The sequence below is a fragment of the Pleurodeles waltl genome, chromosome 4_1 (genome assembly GCF_031143425.1).
Source record: "Pleurodeles waltl isolate 20211129_DDA chromosome 4_1, aPleWal1.hap1.20221129, whole genome shotgun sequence".
In the NCBI taxonomy this organism is placed as follows: Eukaryota; Metazoa; Chordata; class Amphibia; order Caudata; family Salamandridae; genus Pleurodeles; species Pleurodeles waltl.
Genome location: NC_090442.1, coordinates 640,566,220 through 640,579,705, shown reverse-complemented (window position 1 = coordinate 640,579,705; position 13,486 = coordinate 640,566,220). Strand labels below are relative to the sequence as shown.

General features: G+C 41.8%; 1 protein-coding gene across 1 annotated transcript in view; it reads right to left on the bottom strand.

Annotated features, from left to right (window-relative positions):
* The window catches only part of ARID2 (AT-rich interaction domain 2), an 860,005-nt gene that overhangs the window by 174,781 nt on the left and 671,738 nt on the right, over positions 1-13,486 (bottom strand). The window contains exon 15 of the mRNA XM_069229081.1: positions 10,264-13,166. Coding sequence (XP_069085182.1) covers positions 10,264-13,166 — 2,903 coding nt within the window. The remainder of the gene's footprint in view (positions 1-10,263; positions 13,167-13,486) is intronic.

Here is a 13,486-nt window from a genome sequence, read left to right as displayed (position 1 = left end):
GGTAATGGTCCTGCCCCACAAGGAGCCTCAGGAATTTTCAATGCTTTCTGTCGATTGGAATATGAATATATGCATCTTGGAGGTCACTAGAGCAAAGCCAATCTTCCTGGTGTAGTTGGGGATAGATCTGATGTAATGCCAGCATTTGGAACTTTTCTTCCTGAATCCACTTTTGTGCTACTTTGAGGTCTAGTATGGGTCTGAATTCGATCTTGTCTTTGTTTTTCACCGGGAAGAACCTGGAGTAAATGCCTGTGCCCTGTGAGGAACGGCTTCCACCGCCTTTTTTCTTTAAGTGGGTGTTGACTTCTGACCATAGCAATGGGAGACGGAAATTGGTCTGTTTTTGGAGGTATGGACAGTGGTGGGCTGGTAAACCTCAGCCAATATCCATGCTGCGCAATATTCAGACCCGGGCATCTTGTGTGATGTTTTGCCACTTTGCCAGAAAATGAGAAATGCTTCCCTCTAACGGAGAGGGTAAAGGAAGGACTCATGGCTTGGATGTAGTTGCCTGTTTACCCCACTGAGCAGGCTGTTGGGTAGAGTGTACTCTAGTCTGCTTTCACAGCTGCTGGTATGTTGGTGTGGTTGCTGAGAATGACCTTAGTACCACTGAGGGGTTTGAACCCAGTGAGGGTAAAAACGGCACTGGTAGGGACTGAAAGATTTTCTTGGTTATTTTGGTCTCTCTAGACACACAGCTTTCAGGGTTTTCATTTCACTTTTCATTCTCACCATCTCATCATCAGTGTGACTTCCAAAGAGAGTGGCACCAGAGAAAGGTAAGTTCAGGATTCGCTGCTGGGACTTCGGCTTGAGGGATGTTTAAAGGAGCCAAAAATGTCCCCCTAAAGGCCGCTCTGTGACAGTATTCATGTGTGGCTAAAAGGGAAGAATCCGCTGCTGCACTCATCACCTGATTGGAGACAATTGCGCCCTCATTGACCATCTCCATAAAATCCTCCCTTTTGTCTCTGGGAAGATGTTCTGCAAAGTGAAGAAGTCCCAGAGGGCTTTGTCATATCTGCCCAGGAGAGCGGTTGCACTGGCTGCTTTCATTGTTGTTGCGGCAGTGCTGCAGACTTTGCAGCCCGCTGAGTGCAGCTTTTTACTCTCCTTATCAGGAGAGACAGAGGATGATGGAGAAGTGGAACAGTGCTTTTTAGTTGCTAAGATCACCAAAGAGACAGTAGGCGGATCAGTTCAGAGGACTAGAGGATCTGGATCCAGAGGACGGTATTTAGGAGGCCAGGGATCAGTGGTAGTAGTGGTCTTGAGGCTGTCTGTTGGTGTAGCATCTCCAATTATAGAGATATGGAGGGTGTAGGTACCGACATCTGTATATTAAGTTTGGACACCCCCGTACCAGGACCTCTTGGAAGGTTGTAGGGGCACTGTTGGTGGTGATGGAGGAGGAAATGTTGGTTGTGGTGATGGAGATGGAGGCGGGTGAGGTAGAGTAGGTGGAGGAGACAAATGAAGATGGTACCACAATGGAAGAAGAAAAATACATTCCATAATAGTGAGACTCTGGAGATTAATAGATTCTTCTTCCTTGTCTCCTGGTGTCCCCTCAATGTCGAAAAACTCAGACTTGACATTCTTCTATGAAGCCTTGATGTTGATCTGCTCCTCGACATTGACCTCCTCAAACACAATCCACTCCTTTCTGAAGAGATACTCCTCGACGTAAGCCTCAGTCTGCGCGTCCACAGTGTATGGGCCTTCGACGTCCACTGGTATTGCCTCGACGACGATGTTTCCTCAACGTTGACCCAGCTCTTGATGGCAAACAAATAGGAGCCGTACCTTGCCTCGACGTCAACCCCCTCAATGACAACCAGGACCAATGTCATTTTTGTACACAAATCCTCTTTTCAGCAGCCCACGTCCTTCAGAGGATCTGGTGGAAGACTGACCTTTGCCTCGTCCTGAGGACCCACCTCCCGTGTGCGCTTGATGCTGCCATCTCTCAGTCCCATGGAGACGAATCTTCTCCCTTTCTCGTAAGGTGTGTCGCGAAAAGTTCCTGCACTGATAACAAGAGTCAGGAACATGAGATGCTGGAAGGCAGATGGTGCAGACTTCATGAGGGTCTGTTCTGGCCTTCTTCCTCCCACAGTATGGGCACTTGTCAAATAAAGAAGGCATTTTATTTGACATAACACCTTTGCTGTCTGGAAAAAACAGAAAAAGGCAAGGAGAGATGAAAACCGTTGAATAAAAGTGTTGTCACCAAATTCTACTGGAATGTTTTGATGAGAAAAAGCCTAAAAAGGATGAGCTCAATGATCCAGGATCCTGTCAGCATGAGCCCGAAAAAAGAACTGAAGGAGCAGCCACCTGCTGAGCATAATGGGATACTGGTGGTCTCTAGGTTCTTAAAGGCAGTGCCTCTAGACTCTATTTTTACCTCATATAATGACAGCTGACACTCTCCTGCTTTAATTTGTCTCTCTAGCCTGTCAAAAAAAGGTTTGCTAAAGGCATTTATGCTGTATTACCAAAACATCATAACATTCTACACATTTATAATTCTCCAGGCCCCTTTTTCTGAATATAAGACGAAGAATTGGGTCTTTGTAGCCTGGTCCTATAGGCTGCATAATATCTTTCACTCTTATGTGACTCTGCAGGCCTTCCTGGAGAAAGGCAAACATTACACTTAAGAAGATATATTGTGAAGAAATGCTTTGGGGTTTCCGCACGTGGGTAGGACTATTCAGTGTTATGACCATGAATGGAGATACGCTACGAGAGAATTTATTTTTTTTAGCACTGATTCTCGTTCACGGGGAAGGTTGGTCACTTAAGTCTAGAACAATTCCAAGCTTTAAAACTATTGTTACAGGTAAACAACTAGTTTCTTCTGCAGCAGGAACTCATTGTATATTCACATGCTGTGCATCAGTGAGTAGTGGCAAAAAAATGTTTTAATAATATCTGGCCCCAACAACTACATAACGTTTAGTGAACATGTCAACTGGTGATCACTTTGCAACTGTATGGCTAACATTTGTCATTAATGAAAACATTTCCAATAAATTCAAATGTGGGTCCTTTCTTTCTTGCTGAGTGAGTTATATAGAATCTCTCCAAAGGTCTACTGGCTAATAATAACAAAGTGGCATGGTTCTGTAAACGATCTTGCTAGGGCTTCTTTAATGATTGGTACACCTTGTGGTGAAAGTGCCACACAAGTATTTTGTCATTCTAGCACTACTTGTCTGCTGCATGCAGTTCGGCTACATTTCTAAAATCGAAGGTAAGTAACACCATTTCATTCAGGGTATTTTAGAAAGGTAAATATATAAAATACACAGGAGTACCTTTGGAATAAATGTTGGATTTGTTCTAAATACTTCTTTGCCTTGTGTATAGTTAAGTAAGGTGAATAGTCAGCACCAGTATCTGGCTGACTTCATAGTAGACATAGCTATTAAAAAAACAGCTTTCAAATTCAGCTTAAGACAATTTGTGCACTGGTTTAGAACGATCTTTTATCAAGCATATTACATCTAAATTAAGATAAAAATATTGTGTTTGTGGTGGAGGGTACATTTGTTTTGCTGCCTAGAGAAAGAATAAACAACTGAGAGAACAAATACTTGTCTTTGTCATGCACTGTTCCTATATTTAACAATAGCAGATAAATCAGACACCAGCGAAAACAAAAGTTTCTTAACTGTAGGGGTAGTTATCAACATGCTGTCTATTATTCCGCCATCTAGAGGATGGGTCTGGATTATCTAATAGTTCACATCCTAATTTCTTTTGTCCATCCTCTATCCCTATGTTTGTTTTGTTGTTTTTGGGTGTCGACGGAAATACCATTTGGTGTTTTGTTGTGATGTTGTTCCACTTCCTCTGGATATCTCCACCCCAGTTTGCAGTCTACAGATTCATTTTTCCCCTTCTTCTATCCATCTTCTTGGTGGAGGCACTGGGTTGCATGTGAATCCAGAAAATCTTCAAGCTGCAAAACTACACCTACTGGTAAGAAACTTTTTGTTTGGCCGTGTGAATCTTTTCTGTATTCACGTGCTGTGCACTGATTTTAAAGCTGTTTTCCGTTATTGTGGTCGCTGGGTTGAAGATGGATACTGATTTGAACATAAATGTTTAAGCACACTTTGTCCTACCTGAGGTTCTTTACTCATTTGTATGTAATACAATAATGTTTTGTAAAAGTATGTGCTGAAGCCCAAGTTGCTGCCATGCAGATTTCTTGTAACTGTGTGTTGGACATAAATGCTACTGATGCTCCCTTTTTCCGTGTAGAGTGCGCTCCTGGAGCTCTCTGTAATGCTTTTCCTGCATTTTTGTGACATAATTGGATTATTTGTGCGATCCAGCTTGAAACTGTGTTCTTTGATTCTGCTTTACCCTTAACATTTTTTAAGAAAGCAACAAACAATTGCTGAGATTTCCTAACAAGTTTAGTTCTCTCTAGGTAATATATGATGCAGCATCGTGTATCTAATGTATATAGGCTTCTCTGCATGCATTTTTGGGTTTTGAAAGAAACTTGGTATTTGAATAGATTAATTAATATGAAATTGAGAGACCACCTTTGGTGACAATTCTGTCTTTATGTATCTGGCCATAGGGTTCTTGAATAGTGATTGCCTGTAAATCACTTACTCTACATAAGGAAGTAATCACAACTACAAAGCTGTATTTAATGTTAACATTTGCAAAGTTGCATTGTGTAACAGCTCAAATGGTTTACCCATGAGTTGAGTAAGAAGTAGATTTAGGTTCACTGTAGGGGCTAGAACCCTATTCGGTGGTGCTATCCTCTTCGCTCCTTCTAGGAATCGTTTTACCACTAGAGATGTGAAATAACTTTTTCCTATTTGACCTCTTGTAGAAGTCACTATCGCAGCCAAATTAACTTTTAAAGAAGCATAAGTAAGTACTTCTTGTATTAACCATGTTAAATATTTCAGAACTGTTTCTACTTTGTAATCTTTTTTCATCAATTGTTAATTTTATAACATATTGTACATCTTTTCCATTTTGCCATATAACATTTCCTTGTTAGCGGTTTTCTGACTTCTCTAAACTGCTAATGTGTCTTTTGGTAGTAGAAGCCATGCTGCTAATTTGAAATATTCTGGCTCTGGATGTAGAACCTTCCCTTTCCCCAGGGATAGCAAGTCTTGTCTTTTTCCAGGTGTTGAATATTCCCCTATGCTATGAGCTCTGAATACCATGCTTGTCTTGCCTCTTGTGGTGCTATTAGAATTAGCGTCATGTGGATCTTCTTGCATTTGTTGATTACTCTGTGCAATAGTAAAATGGTGGAAAAGCGTAAGGAGATGTTCCTGACTAGTCTATTCAAAGGGCATTCCAATGAGATTGTGGGTATGGTAGTTTGGATGTAAAGTTTTGGCATTTTGCGTTTCATGGGGTCACAAACAGATCTACTAATGGGGGTTCTCCATGCTTTGAAAATACTGTGTACCACCTGATTTAATTACCATTTGTGGAAGCCCTTAGCCAACCTGCTCAACCTGTCTGCCTTGCAATTTTCCTTCCCTGGTAAGTGAATTGCTTGAATCTCTATGTCTCTCTGGATTGCCCATTTCCAGATATGTTGAGACAATCTAGAGGGGGTGATTGTGTCCCACCCTGTTTATTGATTATAGAAAATTGCAGGTGTGTTGTCTGTCGGAATTAGAACCGTCTTTCTGTGAATGTGTTTCTGAAATGCTTTCATGGCTAACCAAACCGTCTTCAGTTCCAGCCAATTTATGTGTTGTACTGCATTCTAATTGTTCCATATCCTTCTTATCTTTAGAGAGCCCATGTAAGCGCCCCACCCCATATGTGAGGCATCTGTTGTTATGGTCACTGTAGGAGTTGGTTGCAGAAATAGTATTCCCGAGTAATGTTTTTCCTGCTGAACCATGCCATTTTCTCCTGAACCTTTTGCGTGACAATCACTAGATCTTCCCAACTCCCCGTACATTGAAATAATTGATTCAGAAGCCATTCTTGGATTGGTCTCATATGTAATCTCACAAGTGGGATTAATGAAATGAAAGATGCCATCTTTCCTAATGCTTTCCCCACTAGCCTCGCTGTCAAAGCTTGCTCCTTCTGGTAACGGTGCGTTTCATTCAATAGGGACTGAGTCCTCTTCTCACTGGGGAATGCTTGTGCTTGAACTGAATTAAGTCTTGCCCCAAGAACGCCTTCTCTTATTCTGCTGATGACTTCTCTATGTTTAAGGAAAACCCTAGACTGTGTAGTGTTTTCATTAAGTTTGAAATGTCCTGTTTGCTTTTTTTTAAAAGAGTGTGCTCTCACCAACCAGTTGTCTAGGTAAGGATATACATGTATCCCTGTCCTTCTAAGGTGTGCTGCTACAACCGCTAAATATTTTGTGAACCCCCTTGGTGCTGATTTTTTTAATACCAAAAGCAAGTACTTTGAATTGGTAGTGTTTGTTGTGGACTACAAACCTTAGATATCTTTTGTGCTTTCTTTTCATTGGAATGAGCAAGTAAGCATCCTTCAAGTCTGTAGTTGCCATGTAACCTCCTTTTTGAAGTTGTGGAATAACCTCCTGTAAGGTTGTCATTTTCAATTTTTTAGTCTTTATGAATTTGTTGATGTATCCGAGGTCTAGAATTGGACGCAAAGATCCATCCACTTTTGGAACTAGGAAGTATGTTGAGTAATTACCCTTGTTGATTTATTACTTTGACACTTTTTCTATAGCTTCCTTGTTTACCAACTCTTTGACTTCCTTAAGGAGGCGGTTAAGTTCATCCTTCGAATAAATTATTTTCTTTGGTCTCCTTGGTGGTGGAAGTTTTAGTAGTTCTATGCATTATCCATGTTTTATTGTATTTAGGACCTATTGGTCTGAAATTATTTTCCTCCACTCCTGGAGAAAAAAATGAATTCTTCCACTCACCAGTGAATTGTGATGTATTTTTGTTTTGATGATTTTGGAGTTTGTTGCCTTCATGATTGGTGCTGCAGCACAGTCATTTATTTGCTGGTGTTGAACTTCCTCTTCCCGATTGACCTCTGGCTCTTTTTCTACCTCTAAATGTATTTCTTCCTTGATGTTGGTATTGCCAGCTTTCTTACAATAGTACTGACTGTGTGCTCCCCTGGAAACCCTGATGAGTACTTCCTGTGTGGTCTTCTTGATGGAAAGGAACCCTTCCGAAAACTCCCTAGAAACTGCAATGCTTCCATAGATTTTTCAGTCCTGTTGTCTCTTTTCAATTGGTTGAGACAATCATCCACTTGCTTTCTAAATAAATGCTGGCCCTTGAAAGTGGTGTTTATAATGTTCGCTTGCATTTCTGGTCTGAACCCTGAAATTCGTAACCAAGAGTGTCTTCTTAATGTAACCTTCATCATGAGTTGGCAGCTAGATGGATCTGCAACATCTAATGCAGAATTTAAGCAGGTGTTTGCAATGTTCTTGCCACCGTTGACCAGATGTGCTGCTCTTTTTATATTGTGCAGGGAGGTGCTTCATCAACTCTCCTATGTCATCCCAGTGTTAATGGGTGCGTCTATTTAAAAGAGCATTTGAATTAGCAATTAGCCACTGGTTTGCTGCACTGCGTTCTATTCTTCTCTCTATGAGCTCCATCTTTTTGCTCTCTTTGTCTGGGGGGAGGTTCTATAGTTGAAGGAACATTTGCTCCTTTCCTTGTTGCCACAATTAAAGAGCCTGATGGGATTGTTCCCTTTATATAAGGTGGATCCTTAGAGGATAACTTATATTTTTTCCTAGGCTCTGGGTGTTACGGCTCTACAAGTAGCTAGCTCTTTAAATGCATCCCTGCCCTGGTCAAATACACTAGGAAGCATGGATAGATATTGATTTTCTTTGTAGGTAGCAGTGTTTCGAGGAGAAACAACTGTGGTTTGTTGTCCCCCAATTGGATGTTAAACTTGTCGGCCGCATTTTTTATAACCCGACTGTACACTCCTATGTCACCTGGTGGGAATGGTTTTGATGAGTATGAATCGACCTTCTCTAAGGGGGGATTCTCTTTCCAGGTCTTCTCATTGACTTTCCCCATACTCTCCGTCTTCTGTAGGCTGAAAATAATCTTGGTCTTCCTCCTCCACATTATGCATCTCTCTTCCTCCTCCTCTTGAGGCTCTGCTGTGTGAGGGGGGGATAATTTCTTCCACCTCCTGTTGTTTCTATGGCAGTCTTCTCTGGCTGTGCACTTCGATAGCTCATAGGTCTCTTGACGGTCCTGAATGGAGATGCAGTGTCTGTCGCCTTCTCTTCGTTCGACGACTCATGCTTTGAGCCTTTATCTCCACTGGACACCCCTTCGAGGGCTCCATGGGATTCGCTTTCGTGGGTTTTGCCTGCCAACGCTGAGCGTTTCAACATAAAGGCTCCCTTTTAATTTCGTGAGTAAGATTTTTTTTTACTCAAGAGATTAGGCCTGAGGTTCTCTTATCTCCCAGTGACTCTTCTTCGGCACCTCCTTGCCTATCTCCACAACGTCCTCATCACCTTTCAAAGTCTCATCTTTAGCACCCTCTGCAATGTTTTCATCATCGTCGCTGGAAGTCCCAGAACTCTTAAAGATGGTGGTGATTTTTTCCCCTGCAGTGTTGGGAGACATCGCCACGAAAACATCCTGATCCCACGGTGGAAAAAAATAATCTGAAGATGGCAAACTGGGGCGGAGACATCCAGAGGAAGTGCAACAACATCACAACAAAACACCAAATGGTACTTCCGTCAATTCCCAACAATAACAAAACAAAAGTAAAGACAGGGGACAGAGTAAAAAAAATGTACAAGGTAATATAGTAGATAATCCAGAACCAAACACTACATGGCGGAATAATGCACAGCATGTGAATCCAGAAAAGATTCACGCTGCAAAACTAACACCTTAGAACAGTGGTTCCCAACCTTTTAACTTCTGTGGACCCCCACTTTATCATTACTGGAACCCAGGGACCCCCACTGAATCATTATTGGAATCCGGGGACCCCCCACTGACTCATTGCTGAAAGCTGGGGACCTAATCTGTTAATAATATTTAATTTTCTAAGCAGCAGTCGCAGACCCCCTGAGGAGGCTTTGCGGACCCCCAGGGGTCCCAGGATCACAGGTTGGGAACCAATGCCTTAGTAGATACATCTGTTACTGAAAATTCAAATTCTTGTGCAATTTCAGTTTCAAAATCATTATTGTTACAAAATGGACAAGTTGGTTGAAACGGTGTATCTTAACATTTCCTTAAGGCTGGTCGCCTGGCCTCTTTCTAAAAAAAAATCACGTAGTTGTCTTGTAACTTTAAATGCAAACTTCTAAGACTTCAGAGGCACCATTTGTGAATGTGTGTGAAAACAATTTCCCTATGCATTGTCAGCATGCCTACTGAGAGAGAACCTGGAGAATGCTCGATGAAAGTACCATGTTTGCAAGTCCACGGTGGAGCTATTAAAATCAGAGCCATGAGGGACACTGCATTCTGTAAAGAGCAGAGAAATCAGGACTATCAGTGGAAAAGGTTAAGCAAATGTTCTGTACCAATGAAATGAAGGAGCATTCCCTTGAGATACAGGAGTGGAAGTCTCGCATCAGATTGGATATTCTGCTTTTCCATTTCATGCAAAGGGATACCATGTTGTGTTTTCTCTTGTTTGAAGATGTATAAAGTTGTTTGAACTCCTTTTCATGCCAAATGATTATTTATGTGCTTAATTAATCTGCTGACATATCTGAACAGTAAAACTCTTCTTTTATACTAATCTTCTTGAATGCAAGGGAATATCCTCTATTCTACTTTATGGCTAAATTAGGCCATATCTTGTGTATTGATCTTCTTTCTGATCTTGTTGTTGGGTGTGTTGGCATGAGTGGTCTACTCTTTTCCACTAGACTTTTATGTTAAGATGTATGTAGTACCTAATATGAACTGAGAGCTTTATCAACATACGTTTTCTTTTGTCTTAATGGCCATGTCTACATTGTTGGTATTTCCCTCTAAACTTCGAATTGCTTTGATATCAATTTGACCTCCAGATGTATCTAAGGTTTTTCGATCTCCACATTCTTTTTAGTCTTGTCCTTCACCTATCTGGTGTTGTCATTTTCTATACTGAAAGAAAAACAATGCAAGACAACGTTTTGATATGTCTAAACTATACAAAAAATAAAAGTTTTTTAATAACAAAAAATTATTCTGTTTTAATAATGCATCACTTCTATCCAAATATTGACAGTGATAGGAGATAACTTACCTGTGCAACCATACTCTGAATGAACATAGGTGGATGCTGCTGTTTTTGCTGTACAGCACTTTCTATTGCTACTTTAGCTACAGTGCTTGGATCTGCACCTGCGGGTACAGCAACCATTGTTGCACTGCAGCCAGCATTGTTGGGATCACTGATTGTCACAATCCTAACTCCTACTTTATTTGGAATCCCAGGAACTGTTTCCCTATCACTTTCCTCCGTTGGTCTCTTCATAATTTTGCATTCGGATGTGCTGTTATTAGAACGAATGTCAGAAAACAGAGGAGAGTGGGAAACTCTGTGTCCTGAGTGGGGCGCTGATGTGACTTGATGTCCCTGTATAACAGAGGCTGTAGAATGGGGTGACACAACTACACTTGGGCGCTGCTGAGGCACATCTGAATTCAAACTTGAAGCAAAAGGTCCATTGTGTAGATCTGTGTGGGATCCATAGCACTGGTGACTCACAAAATTTGCAGTCTCTTGTATGCGGTTCACAAAAGGTGAAGCACTTGTCGTAAATACAGGTCCATTAGAAACTCTTTCTACTAGATCACATTTAGTAGTAACTTGCCTATTGGACTCGAAATTATCTTGTTGCTTCAATGAACAGATCTCTCCATTTCCTATATAGCTGGAAGCCTTATGATTTGGAATGTTTCTGCTAATATGTGAACCATCACCCTTTTCAAAATCACATATTCCATTGATTTGGGGCTTTTTAAAATCAATTTTCAGTTCTTGTTTGTACATATGTTCTGAGTTTTGCTTTGTAAGTGCTCCATTTTCACTCAGTTCCATTGATGACCCATTACTAATGTGTGGGAATAGACCAATCTCATTTGTAGTTTTCCCTGAGTTTGAAGGAGGTAGACAAGTATCATACTTTCTTCCATTAACTAGACTACCCACAAGGATTGAAGTTTCCTTTCCTTCCCCATTGCTGGTATTTATAATTCCTCTAGGGCAGGAAGGATTCTCCATTACTTCAATTTTACGTTCATGCACATGTAAACCTGTGGCTTCTTTCGCTTCTTCCTCCTTTTGGCAAATTATTTTATCACCTTTGAATGGAAGTGTAGCAGCAGATGGAGATTGTCCAGACTGTGGTATGTGAACGGCTGGAGCTGTTTGCACTGGAAGTGCAACTCCAGCTGGGGAAATCATCTGTGACCCAGTTCCTTGACTCACAGTGGCTGTAGAAAAACTAGTATTTGGCACTACTGTTATAGTAACTTGGTTGCCACTAGTGCCTTGAAAAATGCTTGACGGGTTGCTTGAAATCAACTGGCCTGGTAGTAACTGTAAGTTTGAAATGGGTACTGTCTGCATTGGCCCTGGGGGCTGGATTGCACTCTGAACAAGCTGAACATTTTGCTGTCCTACTAGTAGTTGAGGTGGTGACGCTTGCCCCTGAACACCAAAACCTGACGTCTGGTTGTTAGCAACCTGGTACACCACCTGGGGGCTTGGAGCTCGTGAGCTGTTTGGATGAGGCATTTGAGGAGCAGGGAGTATTAGCTTACCACCTGGAGTTGAAGGACCTCTTTTTGGAAGAAGCAACTGTTTAATGAGACTAGATTCACAAGAGGTAGGCTGAGCAGTTCCTGCACATGATTGTTGAGAGATACCTTGTACCTGCTGTTGACCTTGCACTTGAATTTGCTGTGATTGCTGCACTTGCATCTGTACCTGCTGAGACTGAATGTGTACCTGCTGTTGCATTTGCAGTGACTGTGGCTGATGAACTTGCAGCTGTTGAGAATGATGCTGAGGTGGTGCTGGTGGCTGATGATGTTGCTGTCTTTTTACTGAAAGCATCTGACCAACAGTAGGAAGAGGCCCTTGTGTTTGTGGAGTAGCAGAAGATGACATTACCACTGGAAGTTGGCAATTTGAAGCTGGCCCAGGCAAAGCAGAAGATGAAGGGGTTATGCTTGGTTGCCCAGTCAACTGGATTGACTGCCCAGCTGACACTCCAGCTGGATTAGTAAGCACAATTTGGTGAATGGCTGGCTGCCCTTGCTGAGAAGACTGGCTTACTATTACAACACTCTGTTGAGGTGGTGGCTGTGGCTGCTGAAGAGGTGGCTGTAACACAGAAGATGATACTTGCTGCTGCATAGGTGATGGTTTTGGTGCAATGTTTTGAAAACCTCCCCTTGAAGTTTGTGGACTTTGAACCCCAGCAATAGTAACCACCTGCCCAGTAGCAACTTGGAAACTCTGAACGGTTGTTGCAGAAACGTTAGATGCACATGTTGTTATGTACTGCTGTGGTGTAATGATGACAGTATCTTTTTGCTGGTTACTAATGGCTGGTTGAAGAGATGGAGATTGTAGAGACTGTGATGGTGTTGTGATAAGATGCTGACCCTGTGAAACTCCTGGCGTGCACGATGGTATGCTCTGTACTCTGTTGAACAGATGGCTGTGTGGAACATTTTGCTGAATTACTGTGACTGGAGTACCTGAAGCCATTTGCCCTGGAACCACTGTATGCAGTGAAGACTGCTGAATCACTGATGGATGGTGAAGCAATGTCTGAGAACCAACAAGAGTAACAGAAGGTTGTTGAACAGCATTGTTGTGATTTTGAATAATAGAAGCCGGTGATGTCTCTCCCACAGACATACTGACAGGAACTGTTGACTGCTGTAGTGGGCGCTGTATAACAGTTGCTTTGACTACTTCACAAGAAACCGAAGTACTGTTATGTTTGGAAGGTGTATGAGTACTTTGCTGCTGTTGAGTAGGACCCACAGGTTTATGTGGAAGATTACAAGCAGTCTGAGCCACACTTTGCAATGGGAAAGACATTTGTGTCGCTGTCACATTTGGAGAATGAATAGTAGCAGGAACCCTCTGGAAATGGTTTCCGGCAGTCTGTGGTCCATGTACAACTCCTGTAGGCATAAAAAGAAATATTGATAACTAATAAAATATGCTTACAGCAGGAGACTTTAAAACAGATTTAAGAGAAGTGCAGACTGAACACTTTGAATGTTTTATCATATGGCAGAAGGAAAACCCAATTGTATAGGAAAAAACATATCCTACTGACATGACCACATGCAATGCCACTAAATGTGCCTCTTTGCAATATCAACTACCTCAACAAACAGATTACTTACCTTCAATTATGTTATTTCTGGTGGATACTCCAACTGAAGATTCCTCTCGTTTTGAGTTCCCACAGGTGCTAGACTGGATCTAGAAATGATCA